Genomic DNA, 16,492 nt, shown 5'->3' with positions numbered 1-16,492 from the left:
AAATATGTATTAATGTCAACTTATTAACCAGGATTTTAAACCATTGCTCTTCAACTGATGAGTCAGGATTGTAGTGTGAATTAAGCTGGGCCATACCACCAACACTATCACACAAGGGGAATCCCAAGTTGGAAAATATTGATTAGTAAACAGCAAAATCACAGCTCCAAAACCACCATATGAAAGGAAAACAGAAATGGAGATGAAAGTAAAGCAGGCCTGACACTTGTTTCCTTCTTAATAAATTATTACTTCTTAAGCAAGAATGTTACTTCTGAATCATCGCAATATATTTTTAAAAGTGGGAGCACTTTGAAAACTTTGAAATCATTACATTTGGCAAACATCAATTAATTTTATTTTCAGTTCTGCAAATTGAATGAGAATAAATAAGAAAGGCAAACATTGTTTCCTATTCCAATTTACATCTTATATAAATAAAATACTTACATGTTATTTAATGCATTTGAAATTGAAAATGACTGTTCCTTTCCATTACATCGAACACATGATGCAGTTTTCAGTAGTGTACCACTAGTATTTCTTTCCACTTAAAAAAGTACATGTAGATACTATATTATATTTAAATACAATTGACAATGTACAAATACAATTTTTAAAAAGCAAATCCAGAAAACTCAGTTGACATTGCTTAATACACATGGCCCCCAGTTTGAAGATCTTGCCCATGACCTTTCAGTGCTAGAATTTCCCAGCAATGCCCTTCTTTCCAGGAATTACCTAGAAAAATGAAAAATTAACTCCCTCTCTGTGCAAATAAGGAAGTGCTTTCTGCTCATGCATGTTCACTCAGTTCTATCAGTTATGTTATAGAAAAAAAATCAGCTTATACATTTCTAAAAAGAAAAACACATTTAATTATGGAACAACAAAAGCCATCTTGTAAGTCTCTCTTAACACTATTCTACATTGCAACTTTCATCAAAGAGAAAAATGGTGTCATAGCCTAACTTGCATCTGAAGGAGTGTAAACTCAGAGAAAGAACACATTTTCAGAGATAAGATTTTATTTTCAGTTTGGGGAAATAAAAGAGCTCAGGAAAAGACCTTGAAAACCATTCAAAGACATTAATAGATGTCTGTCAGGTTTGCTTGGCTGTAAATCTATCATTGACTTCTTAATGAGATGTTTCATTTTAGCCAACAAGTAAGAAACAGAATAACCATAAAAATTACATTGTTATTATTTGGAATGGGGGATCTGAAAAGACACATATGAATTGTTTTGTTTGTTAAAATACAAACTGAAAACACATAATTATATCCATTTTGTTCCCTGAACAAATAAACCTTTACAATTTTCATCTGTTCACTGAACTAAAATGTTAAATATATCTCACAGTAAATTTTCAGCATTGCTTTGCCTGGTAAAGAAACAAACATAAAAGAATGTCAAAAAATTCTTACCTAAAATCTCATTATTAGCACATTTACATTTTCCTTCTGTAGTTAAGCCACTAGGACAAGTAATGCAATCCCATCCATCTTGAGTAACTCCACTCTAAATGAAAGATTAAAATACTTTAAAGCTCACTTTAAAGCTCATAAGGTAGGAAAAACAACATTAACTTTTTCTAATAGAAATATTTTAGGTTGATTTTACCATGGTTTCCGGACATTTTTCACACATAATAGATGTTCCACCATTATCAGAAACTTTCTTGAATCCTGGAAGACAGTCACATGATGTACCTGAAAAGTACACAATACTTTGTTGTATTAGCTGCTTCAAATTAAAACATTTGCTTTATTAAGGCTATTACTAAGAGATACCTCCTAAATTGCTTTACCTGTATTGTCTCTAAAAGTTTTTAAGGAATGTCCTTACCTTCCAACAGTTATGTTGGGTTTTCTGGTTAGCAGTGGATTCTGGAAAACTATAGGCAAAAATCACAAATCTCAACAGTAAAGTTCACTGGGTGCCCCAGGCCAACCATATTGTGAGGATCAAGTATGTAAATGCAAAGATATGTCAACCAGAGGTTGAAAGAACCTCTAAGTGGTAATGATGAAAAGTAGTAAATAAAATAATGGTGCTCATGTGGAATTCTTGGTACTCTTTGAGCTTGGTTGTTTGCTTGCAGATGTTTCAGTGCCCAACTGCAGACATTTCATTACCCAACTGACTCACATTGATGACGTTACCTAGTTGGGTAATGAAATGTTTGCAAGCAAACAACTAAGCTCGGAGAGCACCAAGGACTCCACAGTTCAACCCTGAGCTACAGATATTCTCTTCTATCGGAATAATCCTCATGCTTATAATACAAACTATTATTGGGTGTCATTGTGCTATTATTGCATCATTGCTGTTTATTGTTATTATTTATGTTTTTGTTGGTTTAATCCTATGTTTGTTGCCCAGAGTAGAAATTAAGAGGTGGGCAACTATATAAATTAAACAAAGAAATAATTAGCAATCATTTTTCAGAAGTAATCTTCATTTCTCCTGGCAGCATTTTTGCTTGACAGTAGGTATTCTACAGCAGCTTCCAAGTACTAGAGTCAGACTTGAGAAAACAGGCAATGTTGAGATCCAAAAAATTCTGAGAGAATTGACAGGGTAAGATTTAGTGATGTTCTTAATGTGCCTTCAGTGGGCCTCCACTATCCTTCACTACTAGTGGGAATCCACTGACCTTGAGTTGAATCACTAGAAGGGGATTAGGTTTCCTCCCTCCTACCCATGGAAAGAAACTACTGTTTTTAGTAGGTCTCTGGGAGGAGTTACTTTCCTTTCTCTTCCAATTATAGTGCTCAAGATTAATGGAAGAGAGGGGCTTAAATGTAAGTGTGTGTGAATGGGAATATATACATGTAAAGTTTCCATCCAGCAATCTGTGCAATCTCCAGAGCTAAAAAGTTGCCAGCCCACCATCCGGAGATAAAGTGACCAGAGATGATTCTATATAGATAATGAAACTTCCACTTGCTTCTCATCATTCTCTATGTACTTTAGCAATTTCAATCTCTGAAAGGCACAATAGTTGGCAATTGTCCAATAAGCCAAGCCCTCAGCACTTCTCTGTCTAGACAAGGAAAGACTGTACAGAAGATCTAGCTCCAGCAAAAGATATGGCACCTGATAGTTCTGTTTGTTTGGTCTTTCTTTCTGGGTGGCAGAGCAGCCCTCTGCTCTATCTACAAACTGGGAGAGACCATGGAAATGAGTGAACAAAAGTGACTCTTTTAAGGAAACTACTTCTACTCACTTGCATGCCCTCAGTATAAAGCAAGAACTGGAGAACATCAAGCTTGTTGTTTATATTATATTAATAATATGCTTGTTAATAAATACAATTTTATTACAGCAATCTCACCATCTTCCTTAACTTCTCCCTGTGCTCATAGGTATTCTTTTCCCTGTGGGGATCCAATGACAAAGAGCTGCTACTTTTTCCTCATCTGGTTACATGATGACCAAAAGATGGTAGGTGATAAAGCACAACTGTTATTTATCTGCTTTTTGGGGGGAAATATATGAACATGCAATTGTATATGCACTATGTTCAAGAAGGTCCACTGGACTCAGTGGAACTTCTGAATGAACCTTCTAAAAAGTCCCATCCTTCTTAGTGTCTCTCATTCCTCTTGGATTACATGTTGGATTCCATATGTTGGAATGGAATATGTTAGGGGAGCACCAGGTTCTGGGAACACATTTCACTGGACATCCAAGGAAACAGGGTGGTGACCTCCAGATATTGTAGATTGCTATTTCAGAAATCTCTGATAACACTTGCTGATGGTTTATAGAGTTTTATTCCCAAACATCTGGGGAGTAGCAGATGGCCCTTTATTACTGTGATTGTGACTGAGCTGTCTCCTTAAGACTTTGAGCCAGAACCAGCTGGAAAGGTTTTTTTCAAGACAGCAGATGTCAATGGGTCTTTCCCCACCTGCACTTAACCATGGCCAGTGCAATGCAAATATTTGCATTTTGAGGAGGGGTGGCATTGGTACCTGTTAAGCTTTAGTGCCCTAGGCAGCGCCTACTCAGCCTTAGCCTACAGCTGGCCCTTGCCATGCCACGAAACCTTCCCCCCTCCCTTTTTTTTTGGCTGAGTCAGATGGCCTTGTTCTCATTTCATTCCCAGCTCATAAGTGAACTAGCCTTATGCCATCCCTAGGTATACTAGTATTAAAGTAATGCTTCCCTCTTATTCTGATACTGCCCAAGGACACTCAAAGTGAATAAAATCTGCAGGGCTTTGCCCTCCATTCCCTGGGATGGAATCAGCAAAATGGCAGGGACTGGAAGCAGAGACAGGGCAGGGATCGGGACATTTCATGCGGATACGATTTTCTGCCCTCCTAGTAGGAAGGCGAGGAACCCTTCAACTCAGCAGTGAAAAAAGATGCGGAGATCTGAATCTCACCCGGCACAAAAACCTGGTTGAATAAAGCACACAACACGCCGAGCCAGAAACAGGCAAACCACATTAGAGCCATGCACGAGCCCAGTCTATGACTTCGTAGCTGTTCTCCCCGCGGGAGGGGCGTCTGCCGAGACTAACGGTAGTTAGCCAAGGGGTCAGCGCCCCCGAGATCCGCCGAGGTGCAGCTGGCCTCGGGGATCAGCCTGAGCCGCGATCCCTCGGGTAGCCTCACCCTGAGCGCTTTGCCTCTGGAACTCCCCACACCGTCCGCAGTCCAAGCTGGCGATGTCGAAGTACTGAGTCCCACCGCAGCTCTGCGGGCGGCGCAAGGGGAGGAAGAAGCCGCGGCCCGCGCTCAAAGGCAGCACGAGCAGCGCCGCGCCAAGCCACCGCAGCAGCGTCCCCATGACTACTCAAGCCTCGTCCCAGCCCACCCCATCAATAACCCGTCGGTTAGAAAGGCGGGCTTGATACTCGGACTACGGAACGCCAAAGGGGTTAAAAAAAAATCACAGGAGGAAAACAGGATCGCTTCCTCCACCGCTACATCCCGCAAAGCAACGAGTGGTCCTGAGGCTCTTTCAATATTAACCAATGTACTGCAGCGAAAGATGGATGAGGTCTAATTTTAAATGGAATCCTTGCAATTAAAGATTAAATCATTTGACGAAGTGAACATCAGTCCATGAAAGCTTAGATCATAATCCGCACGTCTTTCTCCACCCCGCAATGTTATTTTTGTGGAATAAAACAAAACAAAAAATAGTACTTTAAAAAAAAAAGAAACATTAATTCGGAGTGTAGCGCATATATTATTATTTCTGTGTTATTACCTATGACAACTCAAAGAGAAAAAAAAACATTTTAAATATCTGTTGTCAATATTTCTATCCAAAACGTTTGTACAGATGACGGTAATTATTAGGACATCGTTGATGTGACTAATGGATGGTTACAAAACTTGACTAAGTTTAGCCTTAATTTTCACAGCTCTTTGTTGGTGTAATAATCTTTGAGCAATTTCCAGTAAATTTAAATCTATGTAAGGGATTATGTACTTTGGTTTTGCAGCAGTTTGCAAATTTTGCAGCTAACAAGAACTGAATCTATTTCTTATGCTGCTACAAGTGGCAAAATCGATTTGTTGAAGCGACACATGATTTTTAAAAGAAGTATTTTAAAAATTATAAAACAATAAATATTTATTACAAAATTATAAATAAATTAAAATATTTATCTATTTTGTAAGCAGCTGGAAAGCATAACTGCCTCAGTGCTCAGAGAGCATCAAGGACTCCACAGTTCAAACCTGAACTACATACTGTATATTCTCTTCTATTGGCATAACTGCCCGCTTGGACACTGAGACCCTCCAGATGCTTTGAATTCCCTATTCCTACACTGTAAGTTTCGAGACGGCATGACTGATTGCTTCCATACTCTGAAAGTTAGCAGTCCAAACGCATAGAAAGCACAAGATTGGAAAAGGCTGCCCTGAACCGACAGTGTTTCATCTATATTACAATACTATTCAAGTATAAGCTCAAAAATACCAACAAAATTAATGTTTTTGTATATATTGAAACACAGACTAGACGAGCACTGCGTTAAAATGGAGATAGGAACCAGTCACATGAAATCATAAACGTATTTATTTGAAATTAAAGCTCTTTGGTTTTCATGTTGTCATTATAAACACAGTTTTAAATTACTTGTATAAATAATAGAGCAATTTTTTTAAAAAAGCAGACAGAAAGAATTATGGACAACGAAATGCAGATTTTTTTTTTAAAGTAAGCAAAACTGACTTCAGCAAAGGATCGTTACCTTGTTGTGGTGCTGGAGCTTGAGCACCTCAATGATGCCATGAGCTAAACCGTGAAGGGCCACCCAAGATGGGAAGGTCATGACAGAGAGGTCAGACTAAATGCGATCCCTGGGGAAGGTAATGGCAACCCACCCCAGTATTCTTGCCGTGAAAACTAAATGGATCAGTACAACCAGAGATATGTCAGTATACCATCGGAAGATGAGACCCCCAGGTCGGAAGATGGTCAAAATGCTACTGGGGAGGAACAGAGGATGAGTTCAACTAGCCCCAGACGTGATGACGCAGCTAGCTCAAAGCCGAAAGGACGGCTAGCAGCCGACGGTGCTGGTGGTGAACAGCGAATCCGATGTTCTAAGGATCAACATGCCATTGGAACCTGGAATGTAAGATCTATGAGCCAGGGCAAATTGGATGTGGCTATTGGTGAGATGTCAAGATTAAAGATAGACATTTTGGGCATCAGTGAACTGAAATGGACTGGAATGGGCCACTTCACATCAAATGACCACCAGATCTACTACTGTGGACAAGAGGACCACAGAAGAAATGGAGTAGCCTTCATAATAAATAAAGTGGCTAAAGCAGTGCTTGGATACAATCCAAAAAACGATAGAATGATCTCAATTCGAATTCAAGGCAAGCCATCTAACATCACAGTGATCCAAATATACGCCCCAACCACAGATGCTGCAGAAGCTGAAGTAGAGCAGTTCTATGAGGATCTGCAGCACCTACTGGACAACACGCCTAAGAGAGATGTTATTTTCATCACGGGAGACTGGAATGCTAAGGTGGGCAGTCAAATGACACCTGGAATTACAGGTAAGCATGGCCTGGGAGAACAAAACGAAGCAGGACATAGGCTGATAGAATTTTGCCAAGACAACTCACTCTGCATAACAAACTCTCTCTTCCAACAACCTAAGAGACGGCTTTATACATGGACTTCCCCAGATGGACAACACCGAAATCAGATTGACTACATCCTTTGCAGCCAAAGGTGGCGGACATCTATACAGTTGGTAAAAACAAGACCTGGAGCTGACTGTAGTTCCGATCACGAACTTCTTCTTGCACAATTTAGGATCAGACTAAAGAGATTAGGGAAGACCCACAGATCAGCTAGATATGAGCTCACTAATATTCCTAAGGAATATGCAGTGGAGGTGAAGAATCGATTTAAGGGACTGGACTTAGTAGACAGGGTCCCAGAAGGAAATATTTTTAAACAAGCAATGCGTGGAAGTGGAAGAAGACAATAGAATAGGAAGGACAAGAGACCTCTTCCAGAAAATTAGAAACATCGGAGGTAAATTCCAGGCAAAAATGGGTACGATCAAAAACAAAGATGGCAAGGACCTTACAGAAGAAGAAGAGATCAAGAAAAGGTGGCAAGAATATACAGAAGACCTGTATAGGAAGGATAACAATATCGGGGATAGCTCTGATGGTGTGGTCAGTGAGCTAGAGCCAGACATCCTGAAGAGTGAGGTTGAATGGGCCTTAAGAAGCAGTGCTAATAACAAGGCAGCAGGAGATGACGGCATCCTAGCTGAACTGTTCAAAATCTTGCAAGATAATGCCGTCAAGGTAATGCATGCTATATGCCAGCAAATTTGGAAAACACAAGAATGGCCATCAGACTGGAAAAAATCAACTTATATCCCCATACCAAAAAAGAGAAACACTAAAGAATGTTCAAACTATCGAACAGTGGCACTCATTTCACATGCCAGTAAGGTAATGCTCAAGATCCTGCAAGATAGACTTCAGCAATTCATGGAGCGAGAATTTCCAGATGTACAAGCTGGGTTTAGAAAAGGCAAAGGAACTAAGGACCAAATTGCCAATATCTGCTGGATAATGGAAAAAGCCAGGGAGTTTCAGAAAAACATCTATTTCTGTTTTATTGACTATTCTAAAGCCTTTGACTGTGTGGACCATAACAAATTGTGGCAAGTTCTTAGTGGTATGGGGATACCAAGTCATCTTGTAGGCCTCCTGAAGAATCTGTACAACGACCAAGTAGCAAGAGTAAGAACAGACCACGGAACAACGGACTGGTTTAAGATTGGGAAAGGAGTACGGCAGGGCTGTATACTCTCACCCTACCTATTCAACTTGTATGCAGAACTCATCATGCGACATGCTGGGCTTGAGGAATCCAAGGCTGGAGTTAAAATCGCTGGAAGAAACATTAACAATCTCAGATATGCAGATGATACCACTTTGATGGCTGAAAGCGAAGAGGAACTGAGGAGCCTTATGATGAAGGTGAAAGAAGAAAGTGCAAAAGCTGGCTTGCAGCTAAACCTCAAAAAAACCAAGATTATGGCAACCAGCTTGATTGATAACTGGCAAATAGAGGGGGAAAATGTAGAAGCAGTGAAAGACTTTGTATTTCTAGGTGAGAAGATTACTGCAGATGCTGACTGCAGTCAGGAAATCAGAAGACGCTTAATCCTTGGGAGAAGAGCAATGACAAATCTTGATAAAATAGTTAAGAGCAGAGACATCACACTGACAACAAAGGTCTGCATAGTTAAAGCAATGGTGTTCCCTGTAGTAACATATGGCTGCGAGAGCTGGACCATAAGGAAGGCTGAGAGAAGGAAGATAGATGCTTTTGAACTGTGGTGTTGGAGGAAAATTCTGAGAGTGCCTTGGACTGCAAGAAGATCAAACCAGTCCATACTGCAGGAAATCAAGCCAGACTGCTCACTTGAGGGAATGATATTAAAGGCAAAACTGAAATACTTTGGCCACATAATGAGAAGACAGGACACTCTGGAGAAGATGCTGATGCTAGGGAAAGTGGAAGGAAAAAGGAAGAGGGGCCGACCAAGGGCAAGATGGATGGATGATATTCTAGAGGTGATGGACTCGTCCCTGGGGGAGCTGACGACCAACAGGAAGCTCTGGCGTGGGCTGGTCCATGAAGTCACGAAGAGTCGGAAGCGTCGGAAGCGACTAAACGAATAAACAACAACAAAGCAAAACTGATCATGAGTTCCGCTTAGGAAAACTAGGGGAAGGACAAATGGACTTAATCTTTACATTATCCTAATTGTTCTCTAAATTTTCGAATCCCATGCAAAAGACTATTCACATGTCATCGGACTGGTAACAAAAGTTGCAATCTTTCAATCCTTTCTCCCCTTTACAAAACTCTCGTTCTTTGCACTCTAGAGAAATTCTATTAGCAGTCACCGGAAACAACCCTGCAAATCGGAATCCCTGGCCAACCTTTGACGTTCCAGGGGCATGGCGCATGCGCCTAGGGAGTCTCTCTGCGCCTGCGCGCGGAAAGTCGCTCTCGGCGGCTTTGCTGAGGTGGGACGCGGGGAGCTGGGGCGGAAGCGCGGCTGCCATTTTGTAGATTGCAGGCCGGTCCCACCTCTCTCTCTCTTTTTCTTTCTATCTCTCTTCGGGAGGTCGAGGCGGGGGTGGCATCGTATTTTTGAGAGGACAGGACGCCCGGACGGATTGGCGCGCCCGAGAGGAGAGGGAGGAGGCTGCGGCGTTCGTCCCGATGACCTGTTAGGCAAGCGCGGGGCTCTGCTCTTTCTTCCCGCGGGGAATTACGGAGCTGAGGCTCTTTCAAGGCCTCATTCGACCCACAGGGGCCTGGTTAGTAGAAATGAACCGTGAGCGGGCCGGTGTTACGGGTGTCCGTGCGTGCGTGTGCGCGCGCCGTTGGGGGGGTTGCTGGAATCGGCGGTGGCGTCTAAGCTGCACCGGGCATCCGCGGTTCTCGCCCCGCTCAGAGCTGAGAGGCCGAGCGAGGCCGGCAAGTGGAAGTGTATGATGGGGGAAGGGCCTGGGCAGCTCCTGCTGCGGGGAAGGTGATGCCGATACGTTTGGTGTTCAGTGTGCTGATAAAAAATTCAGGCGTTTAAACAAAACTCGCCGAAAGCCTTCTTTCCCTCTTAGGACAGGGGTGGGAGGAAGAACATCCCCCTCTTTGGCGTGCTTGGGAATGGTCGCTCTGGTTCTGTGTCGGAAGGTCGTTTCATGATTGAACAAGCTACGGACGTTCTGGTACCTCGTGCATTTCGTTCGTTGGTTTAATGGCACATTTCTGAGCATATTGGATCATTCCCAAGGAGTGAATTGGATAATACTGGGATTTGTATATAGAAGCTGTACAGGACGAAGAAAACTCCAGACTCACAGCTTATTCTTCTGGTTGATTTCCACCTCACTTGGTGTTTCTGATCCCCCTTAGCCAACGAATCTTTGCAGGTGATTGAGTATTATTGCTAGAGAAGACATGCTTTTTCTTCCCATCTTGTCTTTTTTACAATGTTATTTTTCTGCCAGGATTATAATTTCGGAAGTCATGCCTGATATTCCAGAGTTCTGCTACACTCTGCATTCTCTAGGAGGGATAGACCTCTCTTTGCAACAAATATCTTCCGGGGAAAGAGTAAACCAAGCACTACTCCAGCAGTCATTGGATGGATAGGAATGAGTGCGCCTGTTTTAACAGGAGTCAGTACTTCCTTGCTCAAATTCATGAATGGATTACACAAGAATAAAATGCACAGTTGATATTTTAACTGCGAAAAACATGCTATGAATATGCCACTTCATCTGATATCCATCCTCTGTACAGAATTGTATAACATGAGCTGGTCCATAGAGTTTATTTTATTTTATTTTTTGTAGTTGGTTAACTGTATACCAGGTTTTCAGAAGGTGTTTTAAAGCTTATTAATACAATCCTATAAGTGTCTGCTCAGAAGTAAGTTATGTTGAATTACTGAACTCCTTGCTTGCTATATGTTTTTCTCCTTCTGTTAACAGATTAATGCATGTGTGTCTTGGCTGTATCTGACAATCAGGAATTTATATTTTAATAATTGTACATCAGTTGGAGTTCCTGAAGGCTTTTTCATTGTTTTGCAGACCTCTGTTGGAAATGAAGGACAGGACATAATGCTATCAGTTTTTCTTTGCTTGATGTAGTTGCTTTTTAGTCACTTGTATTCAGGGGAAAGAAGCTGAGTTGCCCAAGGATGTTAGTAACAGTTGTAGCTGGTTACCTAGCATTGCATGAGAAACTATAAATTGTTGATGTGAGCTTTCTGAAGTTGAGTTGTTATTCAGGCCCATTAAGATTAGTTGCCATTGTTTTCAGTGAAATGTAGATATTGCTTATACAAAACAAATGAATTGGACCTCACAAATTACATAAGATCTTTAAAGAGAATTTCTATCTAGACAGGTGTGCCATACTTTTATAGGGGTTGGAGAAAGTAGCTTGGTTCTAAGCATGGTAACAGATTTGAATGTTTAGGATATTTTGTAATTGTTTACAGCCTTTAGGTTTTTTTGTATATAAGATACATGCTATTTGGGTTCTAGTATTAATATTTTATTAATAGGACATTAAATTGAATGTATTTCCTTCAATTTATTAGATACTGTAATAGGTCTTTGATGCTGAACCTGCAGTCCTGTGTGTGCATTTGTGAATAGGCTTTAATGAGCTTAGCGGGGCTTACCTCTGTAAATTTACGTAGGTTTGTATTGCGGTTTTCTGTTATTTGCTTTTTCTGGAACTTGTGAAATATGGATATTATAAGTAAATCTATTTCTGGATATAGTCACTAAGTGTGTACTTTTACTTTTGCGAGATATTATTCTTCTAAATGCAAAGCTATTATAGCATTACACTGGATTCCTCTGGATTCATACTGACACAGCAAGCATTATGGGGAAATTGGTATATCATTATATTTTCCCGGAATTTCTGATGTTGGGATATGTTTCCTTAATTTGGTCACTTACTCAGTTACTGATGAACATTCCGCTATCTTCTTTAAAAGAAAAAGGATGCTAGAAGAACTGGACACTTGCCCTTTTTTGTGTGGAACTTTCAAGGACTGAGGACATTGAGGGAAAAGATGTTTTTCTATCGGATTTAAGCTGTATCTAAATTTTGATTTCATATTATTGTTGCTGACATCAGTTTTAAATAGAGAGCATAATGAATCTCTCTCAAAACATGTGAAAAACAAGATACTACTCACTTAAAATTCACAATTCCTGGTTTTTTTGGTACATCTCTGGAATAGGAAAGGAGCTGAACAACTTCCATTATTTTTTATTTTGTACTGGGTTGTTAATGTTCACCATGATGCTGGATATTCCACTGAATGTGGCATAAAGTGTAAATCTGCTTCTTAGCCATTAATTTTGTTCCATTTTCTTTCCACAGTTAAGTTGATTTCACAGCCTTTATCTGGCCTTCCAAGAAGAACCAGGTAAGCTTCTGAAAGCTTAATGTATGTGTTGTCAGATTTGATGGCTTTTTCTTCCAGGCTGATGACTGGAAAGGAAGATGTGCAGTTGGCTATCTAATCATGGGAAAGAATAAACATGGGGAAAAGTATTACTGAATTTGCTTCGTTATGAGATGTGCTGGCCTAATAGCAGAGAATATCTAAACTTCATTATTGCTTGGAAGTGAAATGACATAATCTTGATCACAAATAATTCTTTTGATATCAGATAGCATAAAAACAAGTTCAGTTTTCTTTCACTGGATTTTTTAAGATGCTGTGAAAGCTTTGATAGCTTTGATCATAGATTTTATGAATGACATTGGCGCTTTTATGATTGAGAATATTTTGGGGAACTGTATAAATAGTTCAGATTGGCTAGTGTTTGTAAACATTCAGATTAAGCTAGGTTCTATGTGCTTTGAAATGTAGGAGTTATTCGTTCAATAATAGCAGGACTTTTTTGTTTTAAATGGTGTAGCTTAGGCCTAGCATTCTTCCAGTGTACTAGAGGCTTGTTATCATGTATGCCTTTTTGTCCACAGGTGATTATTGCTGTGGGTTGAGCTCAAAATGGCTGTAGTCATCCGTTTACAGGGACTTCCTCTTGTTGCGGGTTCTGCAGATATTCGCCGTTTCTTCTCAGGATTGAATATTCCTGATGGAGGTGTACATATTATTGGAGGAGAAGAGGGGGAAGCTTTTGTTATATTTGCAACAGATGAAGATGCCAGACAAGCAATGAGCTACTCAGGAGGATTTATCAAGGATTCACGAATACAGTTCTTTCTCAGTAGCAAGGCAGAAATGCAGAGCATAATAAAAATTAATAGGAAAAGATTTGAGCGTGGTCGAAGAGAAACAGGATCTAGGGGGACAGGTTCTAATAATTCAGGAACATCTGGTGTTGGCAATCTTTCAAATTTAGTTGCAGCCATTAAAAAAGGAATTGGTAAATCTAGCTATGATTCCAGGGTTCCTTTGGAGGATGAGTTTCATTCCGGTGGCTCTCAAAACAGTAACATAAACATTTCAAAATCAAATTTTAATCATCCTAGGAAAGAATCATTTAAATCTGATAGATTATACTTATTCATACGTGGTATGCCTTATTCTTCAACAGAAGATGATGTGCTCAACTTTTTCTCTGGATTACAAGTGGAGAAGATTCTTATGTTAAAAACCAATGGTCAAAACAATGGGGATGGTGTGGTCAAATTTGCTACATTAAGTGATGCCATGAAAGGACTGCAACGCGATAGGAATTATATGGGTGCACGGTTTATAGAAGTACGGCCCTCTAATGAAAGAGCATGGATTAAGTATGGTGGAAGGATAGATGAGAAGATAGACCATTCTTTCCACTTCGAACATAATTTGAATAAAGGAAGTTATTCTTCAAGCAGAGAATATTCAAAAAGAGAGCCAAGCTATTTGTCTTCAAGAAAACGAACCCGATCCAGGACCCCACCACGAAGAGTAATGTCACACGCTCATTCAAGGTCTCCTTCGTGGAGGATTATGGAACGCAACTATTCAAGGTCTCCTTCACAAAGAATTATGGCACACACCTATTTAAGATCTCCACAGAGGGTTATGGGACACACTGGTTCAAGGTCTCCTCCACGGAGGATCATGGCACGCAGTGGTTCAAGGTCTCCACGGAGGATCATGGCACGCAGTGGTTCAAGGTCTCCTCCACGGAGGGTCATGGCACGTATGCATTCAAATTCTCCAAGGAGGATCACAGCAACTACCCGTTCAAGGTCTCCAAGGAGGGTTAAAACCCACTCTCGTTCACCTTTCTCTGGTTCAGCCCAGTCCCATTCACCTCAGAGCAAGGAATATTACATACAGGTTAAAAATTTGTCTGCTGCTGTTGAGAAGAGAGACTTGCAGGTATTCTTTAATGAGCTAACTTTAATGAACAAGGACATTACTTTCCTAAAATCACATGATAATGAGGCAAGGAATAAGGATGCAATTATTATATTAAGATCAGAGAGAGCATATACATCAGCACTGAGTTACCACAAGCTTGATCTTTTTGGTCGACAAGTTTATATTTTCCCTGTTTCCAAAAGAACAGTACTAGAGTTAATTGGGTCTTCTGAAGTCAAAAGATCACCAGAAAGACATCACCATGTAAAGGATAAAAATAATCAAGATGGCTACCCTGGCTCAAAGACATGTGTTTATGTAAGAAATTTTCCATTTGATGTGACAAATGTCGAGGTACAGAAATTCTTTGCAGGGTTTAATATTGATGACAATGACATTTATTTGCTTTTTGATGACAAAGGAGTTGGACTGGGAGAAGCACTGGTCAAATTCAGGACTGAGGATCAAGCCCGAAAAGCTGAAAGTTTAAATCGCCGACGCTTTTTGGGGACAGAGGTACTCTTAAGATGTATACCCGAGAAGCAAATGCAGGAGTTTGGTATTAATGTTTCATCAGCATCTAATGAAAAGATGCAAGGGCATCACCATACACGGAAAAGAGATGAAAACTTTTACTCTGTTGATTCACGAGGACACTCTGTGCAGGGAGGTGTAAAACATACATCTGATTATGGATGCCTGTCTGATGATTTCATCTGCTCATCTGATAAATTTAGAGGTCCTCCCCCATTTACAGAATTTGGTGAAAGTGTTCCTGGAAATTTTCCTGATGGGCATTTTGATTCTAATTTTGGTGATGACGCAGATTGTGTAACGCTGATCAAATTAAAAAATATACCATTTCGGGCATCTCCTAATGAAATTCTGGACTTTTTCCATGGCTATAAGATCATACCAGAATCTCTTTCCATTCAGCACAATGAATATGGAATGTCTTCGGGTGAAGCAATCATTGCTCTAGTAAATTACAAAGAGGCAAAGGCTGCGATTAATGAACTGAACGATAGGCCAATTGGCCAACGCAAAGTTAGGTTAAGTTTGGCATAGGTGAAAATGAGGTAAAATAAATATACAGTATTAATTCATTACAATTCACATTTTTTACTTGGAAAATGAAGAGACCCCACAATGTTAAACATAAAGAGTTATGTCTAATTTTAAAATTGCAGCATTTTTAATTGAATTAATATTTTTTTAAAATGGTGGATCAGCCTGACAGTTCTGACAAAGTCTTCAAAACATGCATAGCTGAAATATGAAACTTAACATGTATTTAGCTTTCATCCCACTGCTGCATGTATATTTGCAGTTCATCTAAATATATTGTTTTATGTAAAACATTGTATTTTCAAAGTTGTTCAGAAGCATAGGTTGTGTCATCCCTGTATATATTCTTGCCCATTGTTAATGGTCAGTGGTATTGTGAATGGTTTCGTTAATGTCAGCTCAGCATTTCTTTTAAAATAAAAGAACATACACTGAAATATGTGGATGGTCACTGATGCATTGCTTATTCATAACAGTAGAATCGTGCAATCCTAATAAGAACCAATGTTATATTTTGGCAGACATACTCTAACATATTGTATGATATATCCCAAAGAATGTGACACACTGATACATGTATACCCCTACAATCTTGGTTCATGCCTAGATTTTCTATTAATTTGTCCGCAAAATTTGGCAGTAGCATTGTTATGCTTGGGTAGAAAATAGCCTTAACACATTCTCTTTTAAGAAAGTGGGGGTGGGGAGGAACTGGCAGTTGAAAAGCATCCAGTATTTAAGACTTCAGAAATATTTTAAGTTGATCTACATGCTATTGTAAGGATGCTTTTACTCATCCTGGGCACTTGCAGCTGCAGAGTCATTTTGAGATTATTACATTGGATGTATGCATTAGGTCTTTCCCAACCATGTGTCTTCCAGATGTATTAGACTACAACTCTCATTAATTTTAGTCAATTACCTTCCTTGGAAACTACAACACATCTGGAGGGTATCAGATTGTGAAAGTTAGTATTAAATACTTATATCTGGGATAGGTCAGGATAAGATGACCCTGTCCT

The 16,492-nt window shown here is 40.0% G+C and overlaps 2 protein-coding genes across 5 annotated transcripts in view; one reads left to right on the top strand and one right to left on the bottom strand.

Annotated features, from left to right (window-relative positions):
- Nucleotides 1–4,821, bottom strand: part of TMEM67 (transmembrane protein 67) — a 32,717-nt gene extending 27,896 nt beyond the window's left edge. For 2 of the 3 annotated variants that reach the window (XM_063299484.1, XM_063299486.1), the window contains exons 1-4: nucleotides 4,633–4,821; nucleotides 1,625–1,713; nucleotides 1,429–1,522; nucleotides 451–550 (exon numbers count right to left, since the gene is read on the bottom strand). In XM_063299484.1, the coding sequence (XP_063155554.1) occupies nucleotides 451–550; nucleotides 1,429–1,522; nucleotides 1,625–1,713; nucleotides 4,633–4,807 (458 nt within the window). In that variant the 5' untranslated portion in view covers nucleotides 4,808–4,821. Of the gene's footprint in view, nucleotides 1–450; nucleotides 551–1,428; nucleotides 1,523–1,624; nucleotides 1,714–1,849; nucleotides 1,868–4,632 lie in introns of those variants that run through there. The other variant, XM_063299487.1, reaches the window with a different exon arrangement.
- A 4,744-nt stretch (nucleotides 4,822–9,565) lies between these two features.
- Nucleotides 9,566–15,909, top strand: RBM12B (RNA binding motif protein 12B). 2 transcript variants are annotated; one of them, XM_063299478.1, is made up of 3 exons: nucleotides 9,566–9,861; nucleotides 12,458–12,503; nucleotides 13,067–15,909. In XM_063299478.1, exon 3 carries the CDS (start codon nucleotides 13,095–13,097, stop codon nucleotides 15,468–15,470), a length of 2,376 nt encoding a protein of 791 aa, XP_063155548.1. In that variant the 5' UTR covers nucleotides 9,566–9,861; nucleotides 12,458–12,503; nucleotides 13,067–13,094; the 3' UTR covers nucleotides 15,471–15,909. The 2 variants fall into 2 exon arrangements, with proteins under 2 accessions (XP_063155548.1, XP_063155549.1); XM_063299479.1 differs by having other exon boundaries at nucleotides 12,458–14,176; nucleotides 14,213–15,909.
- Nucleotides 15,910–16,492: the final 583 nt, after the last annotated feature.

This window comes from Candoia aspera, chromosome 3, assembly GCF_035149785.1.
Source record: "Candoia aspera isolate rCanAsp1 chromosome 3, rCanAsp1.hap2, whole genome shotgun sequence".
Lineage (NCBI taxonomy): Eukaryota > Metazoa > Chordata > Lepidosauria > Squamata > Boidae > Candoia > Candoia aspera.
This window is presented reverse-complemented; position numbering and strand designations above follow the sequence as displayed.

What these genes read in the sequence shown, in the direction of transcription:
- RBM12B (XM_063299478.1), top strand. Translation starts at nt 13,095, where the DNA reads ATGGCTGTAGTCATCCGTTTACAGGGACTTCCTCTTGTTGCGGGTTCT.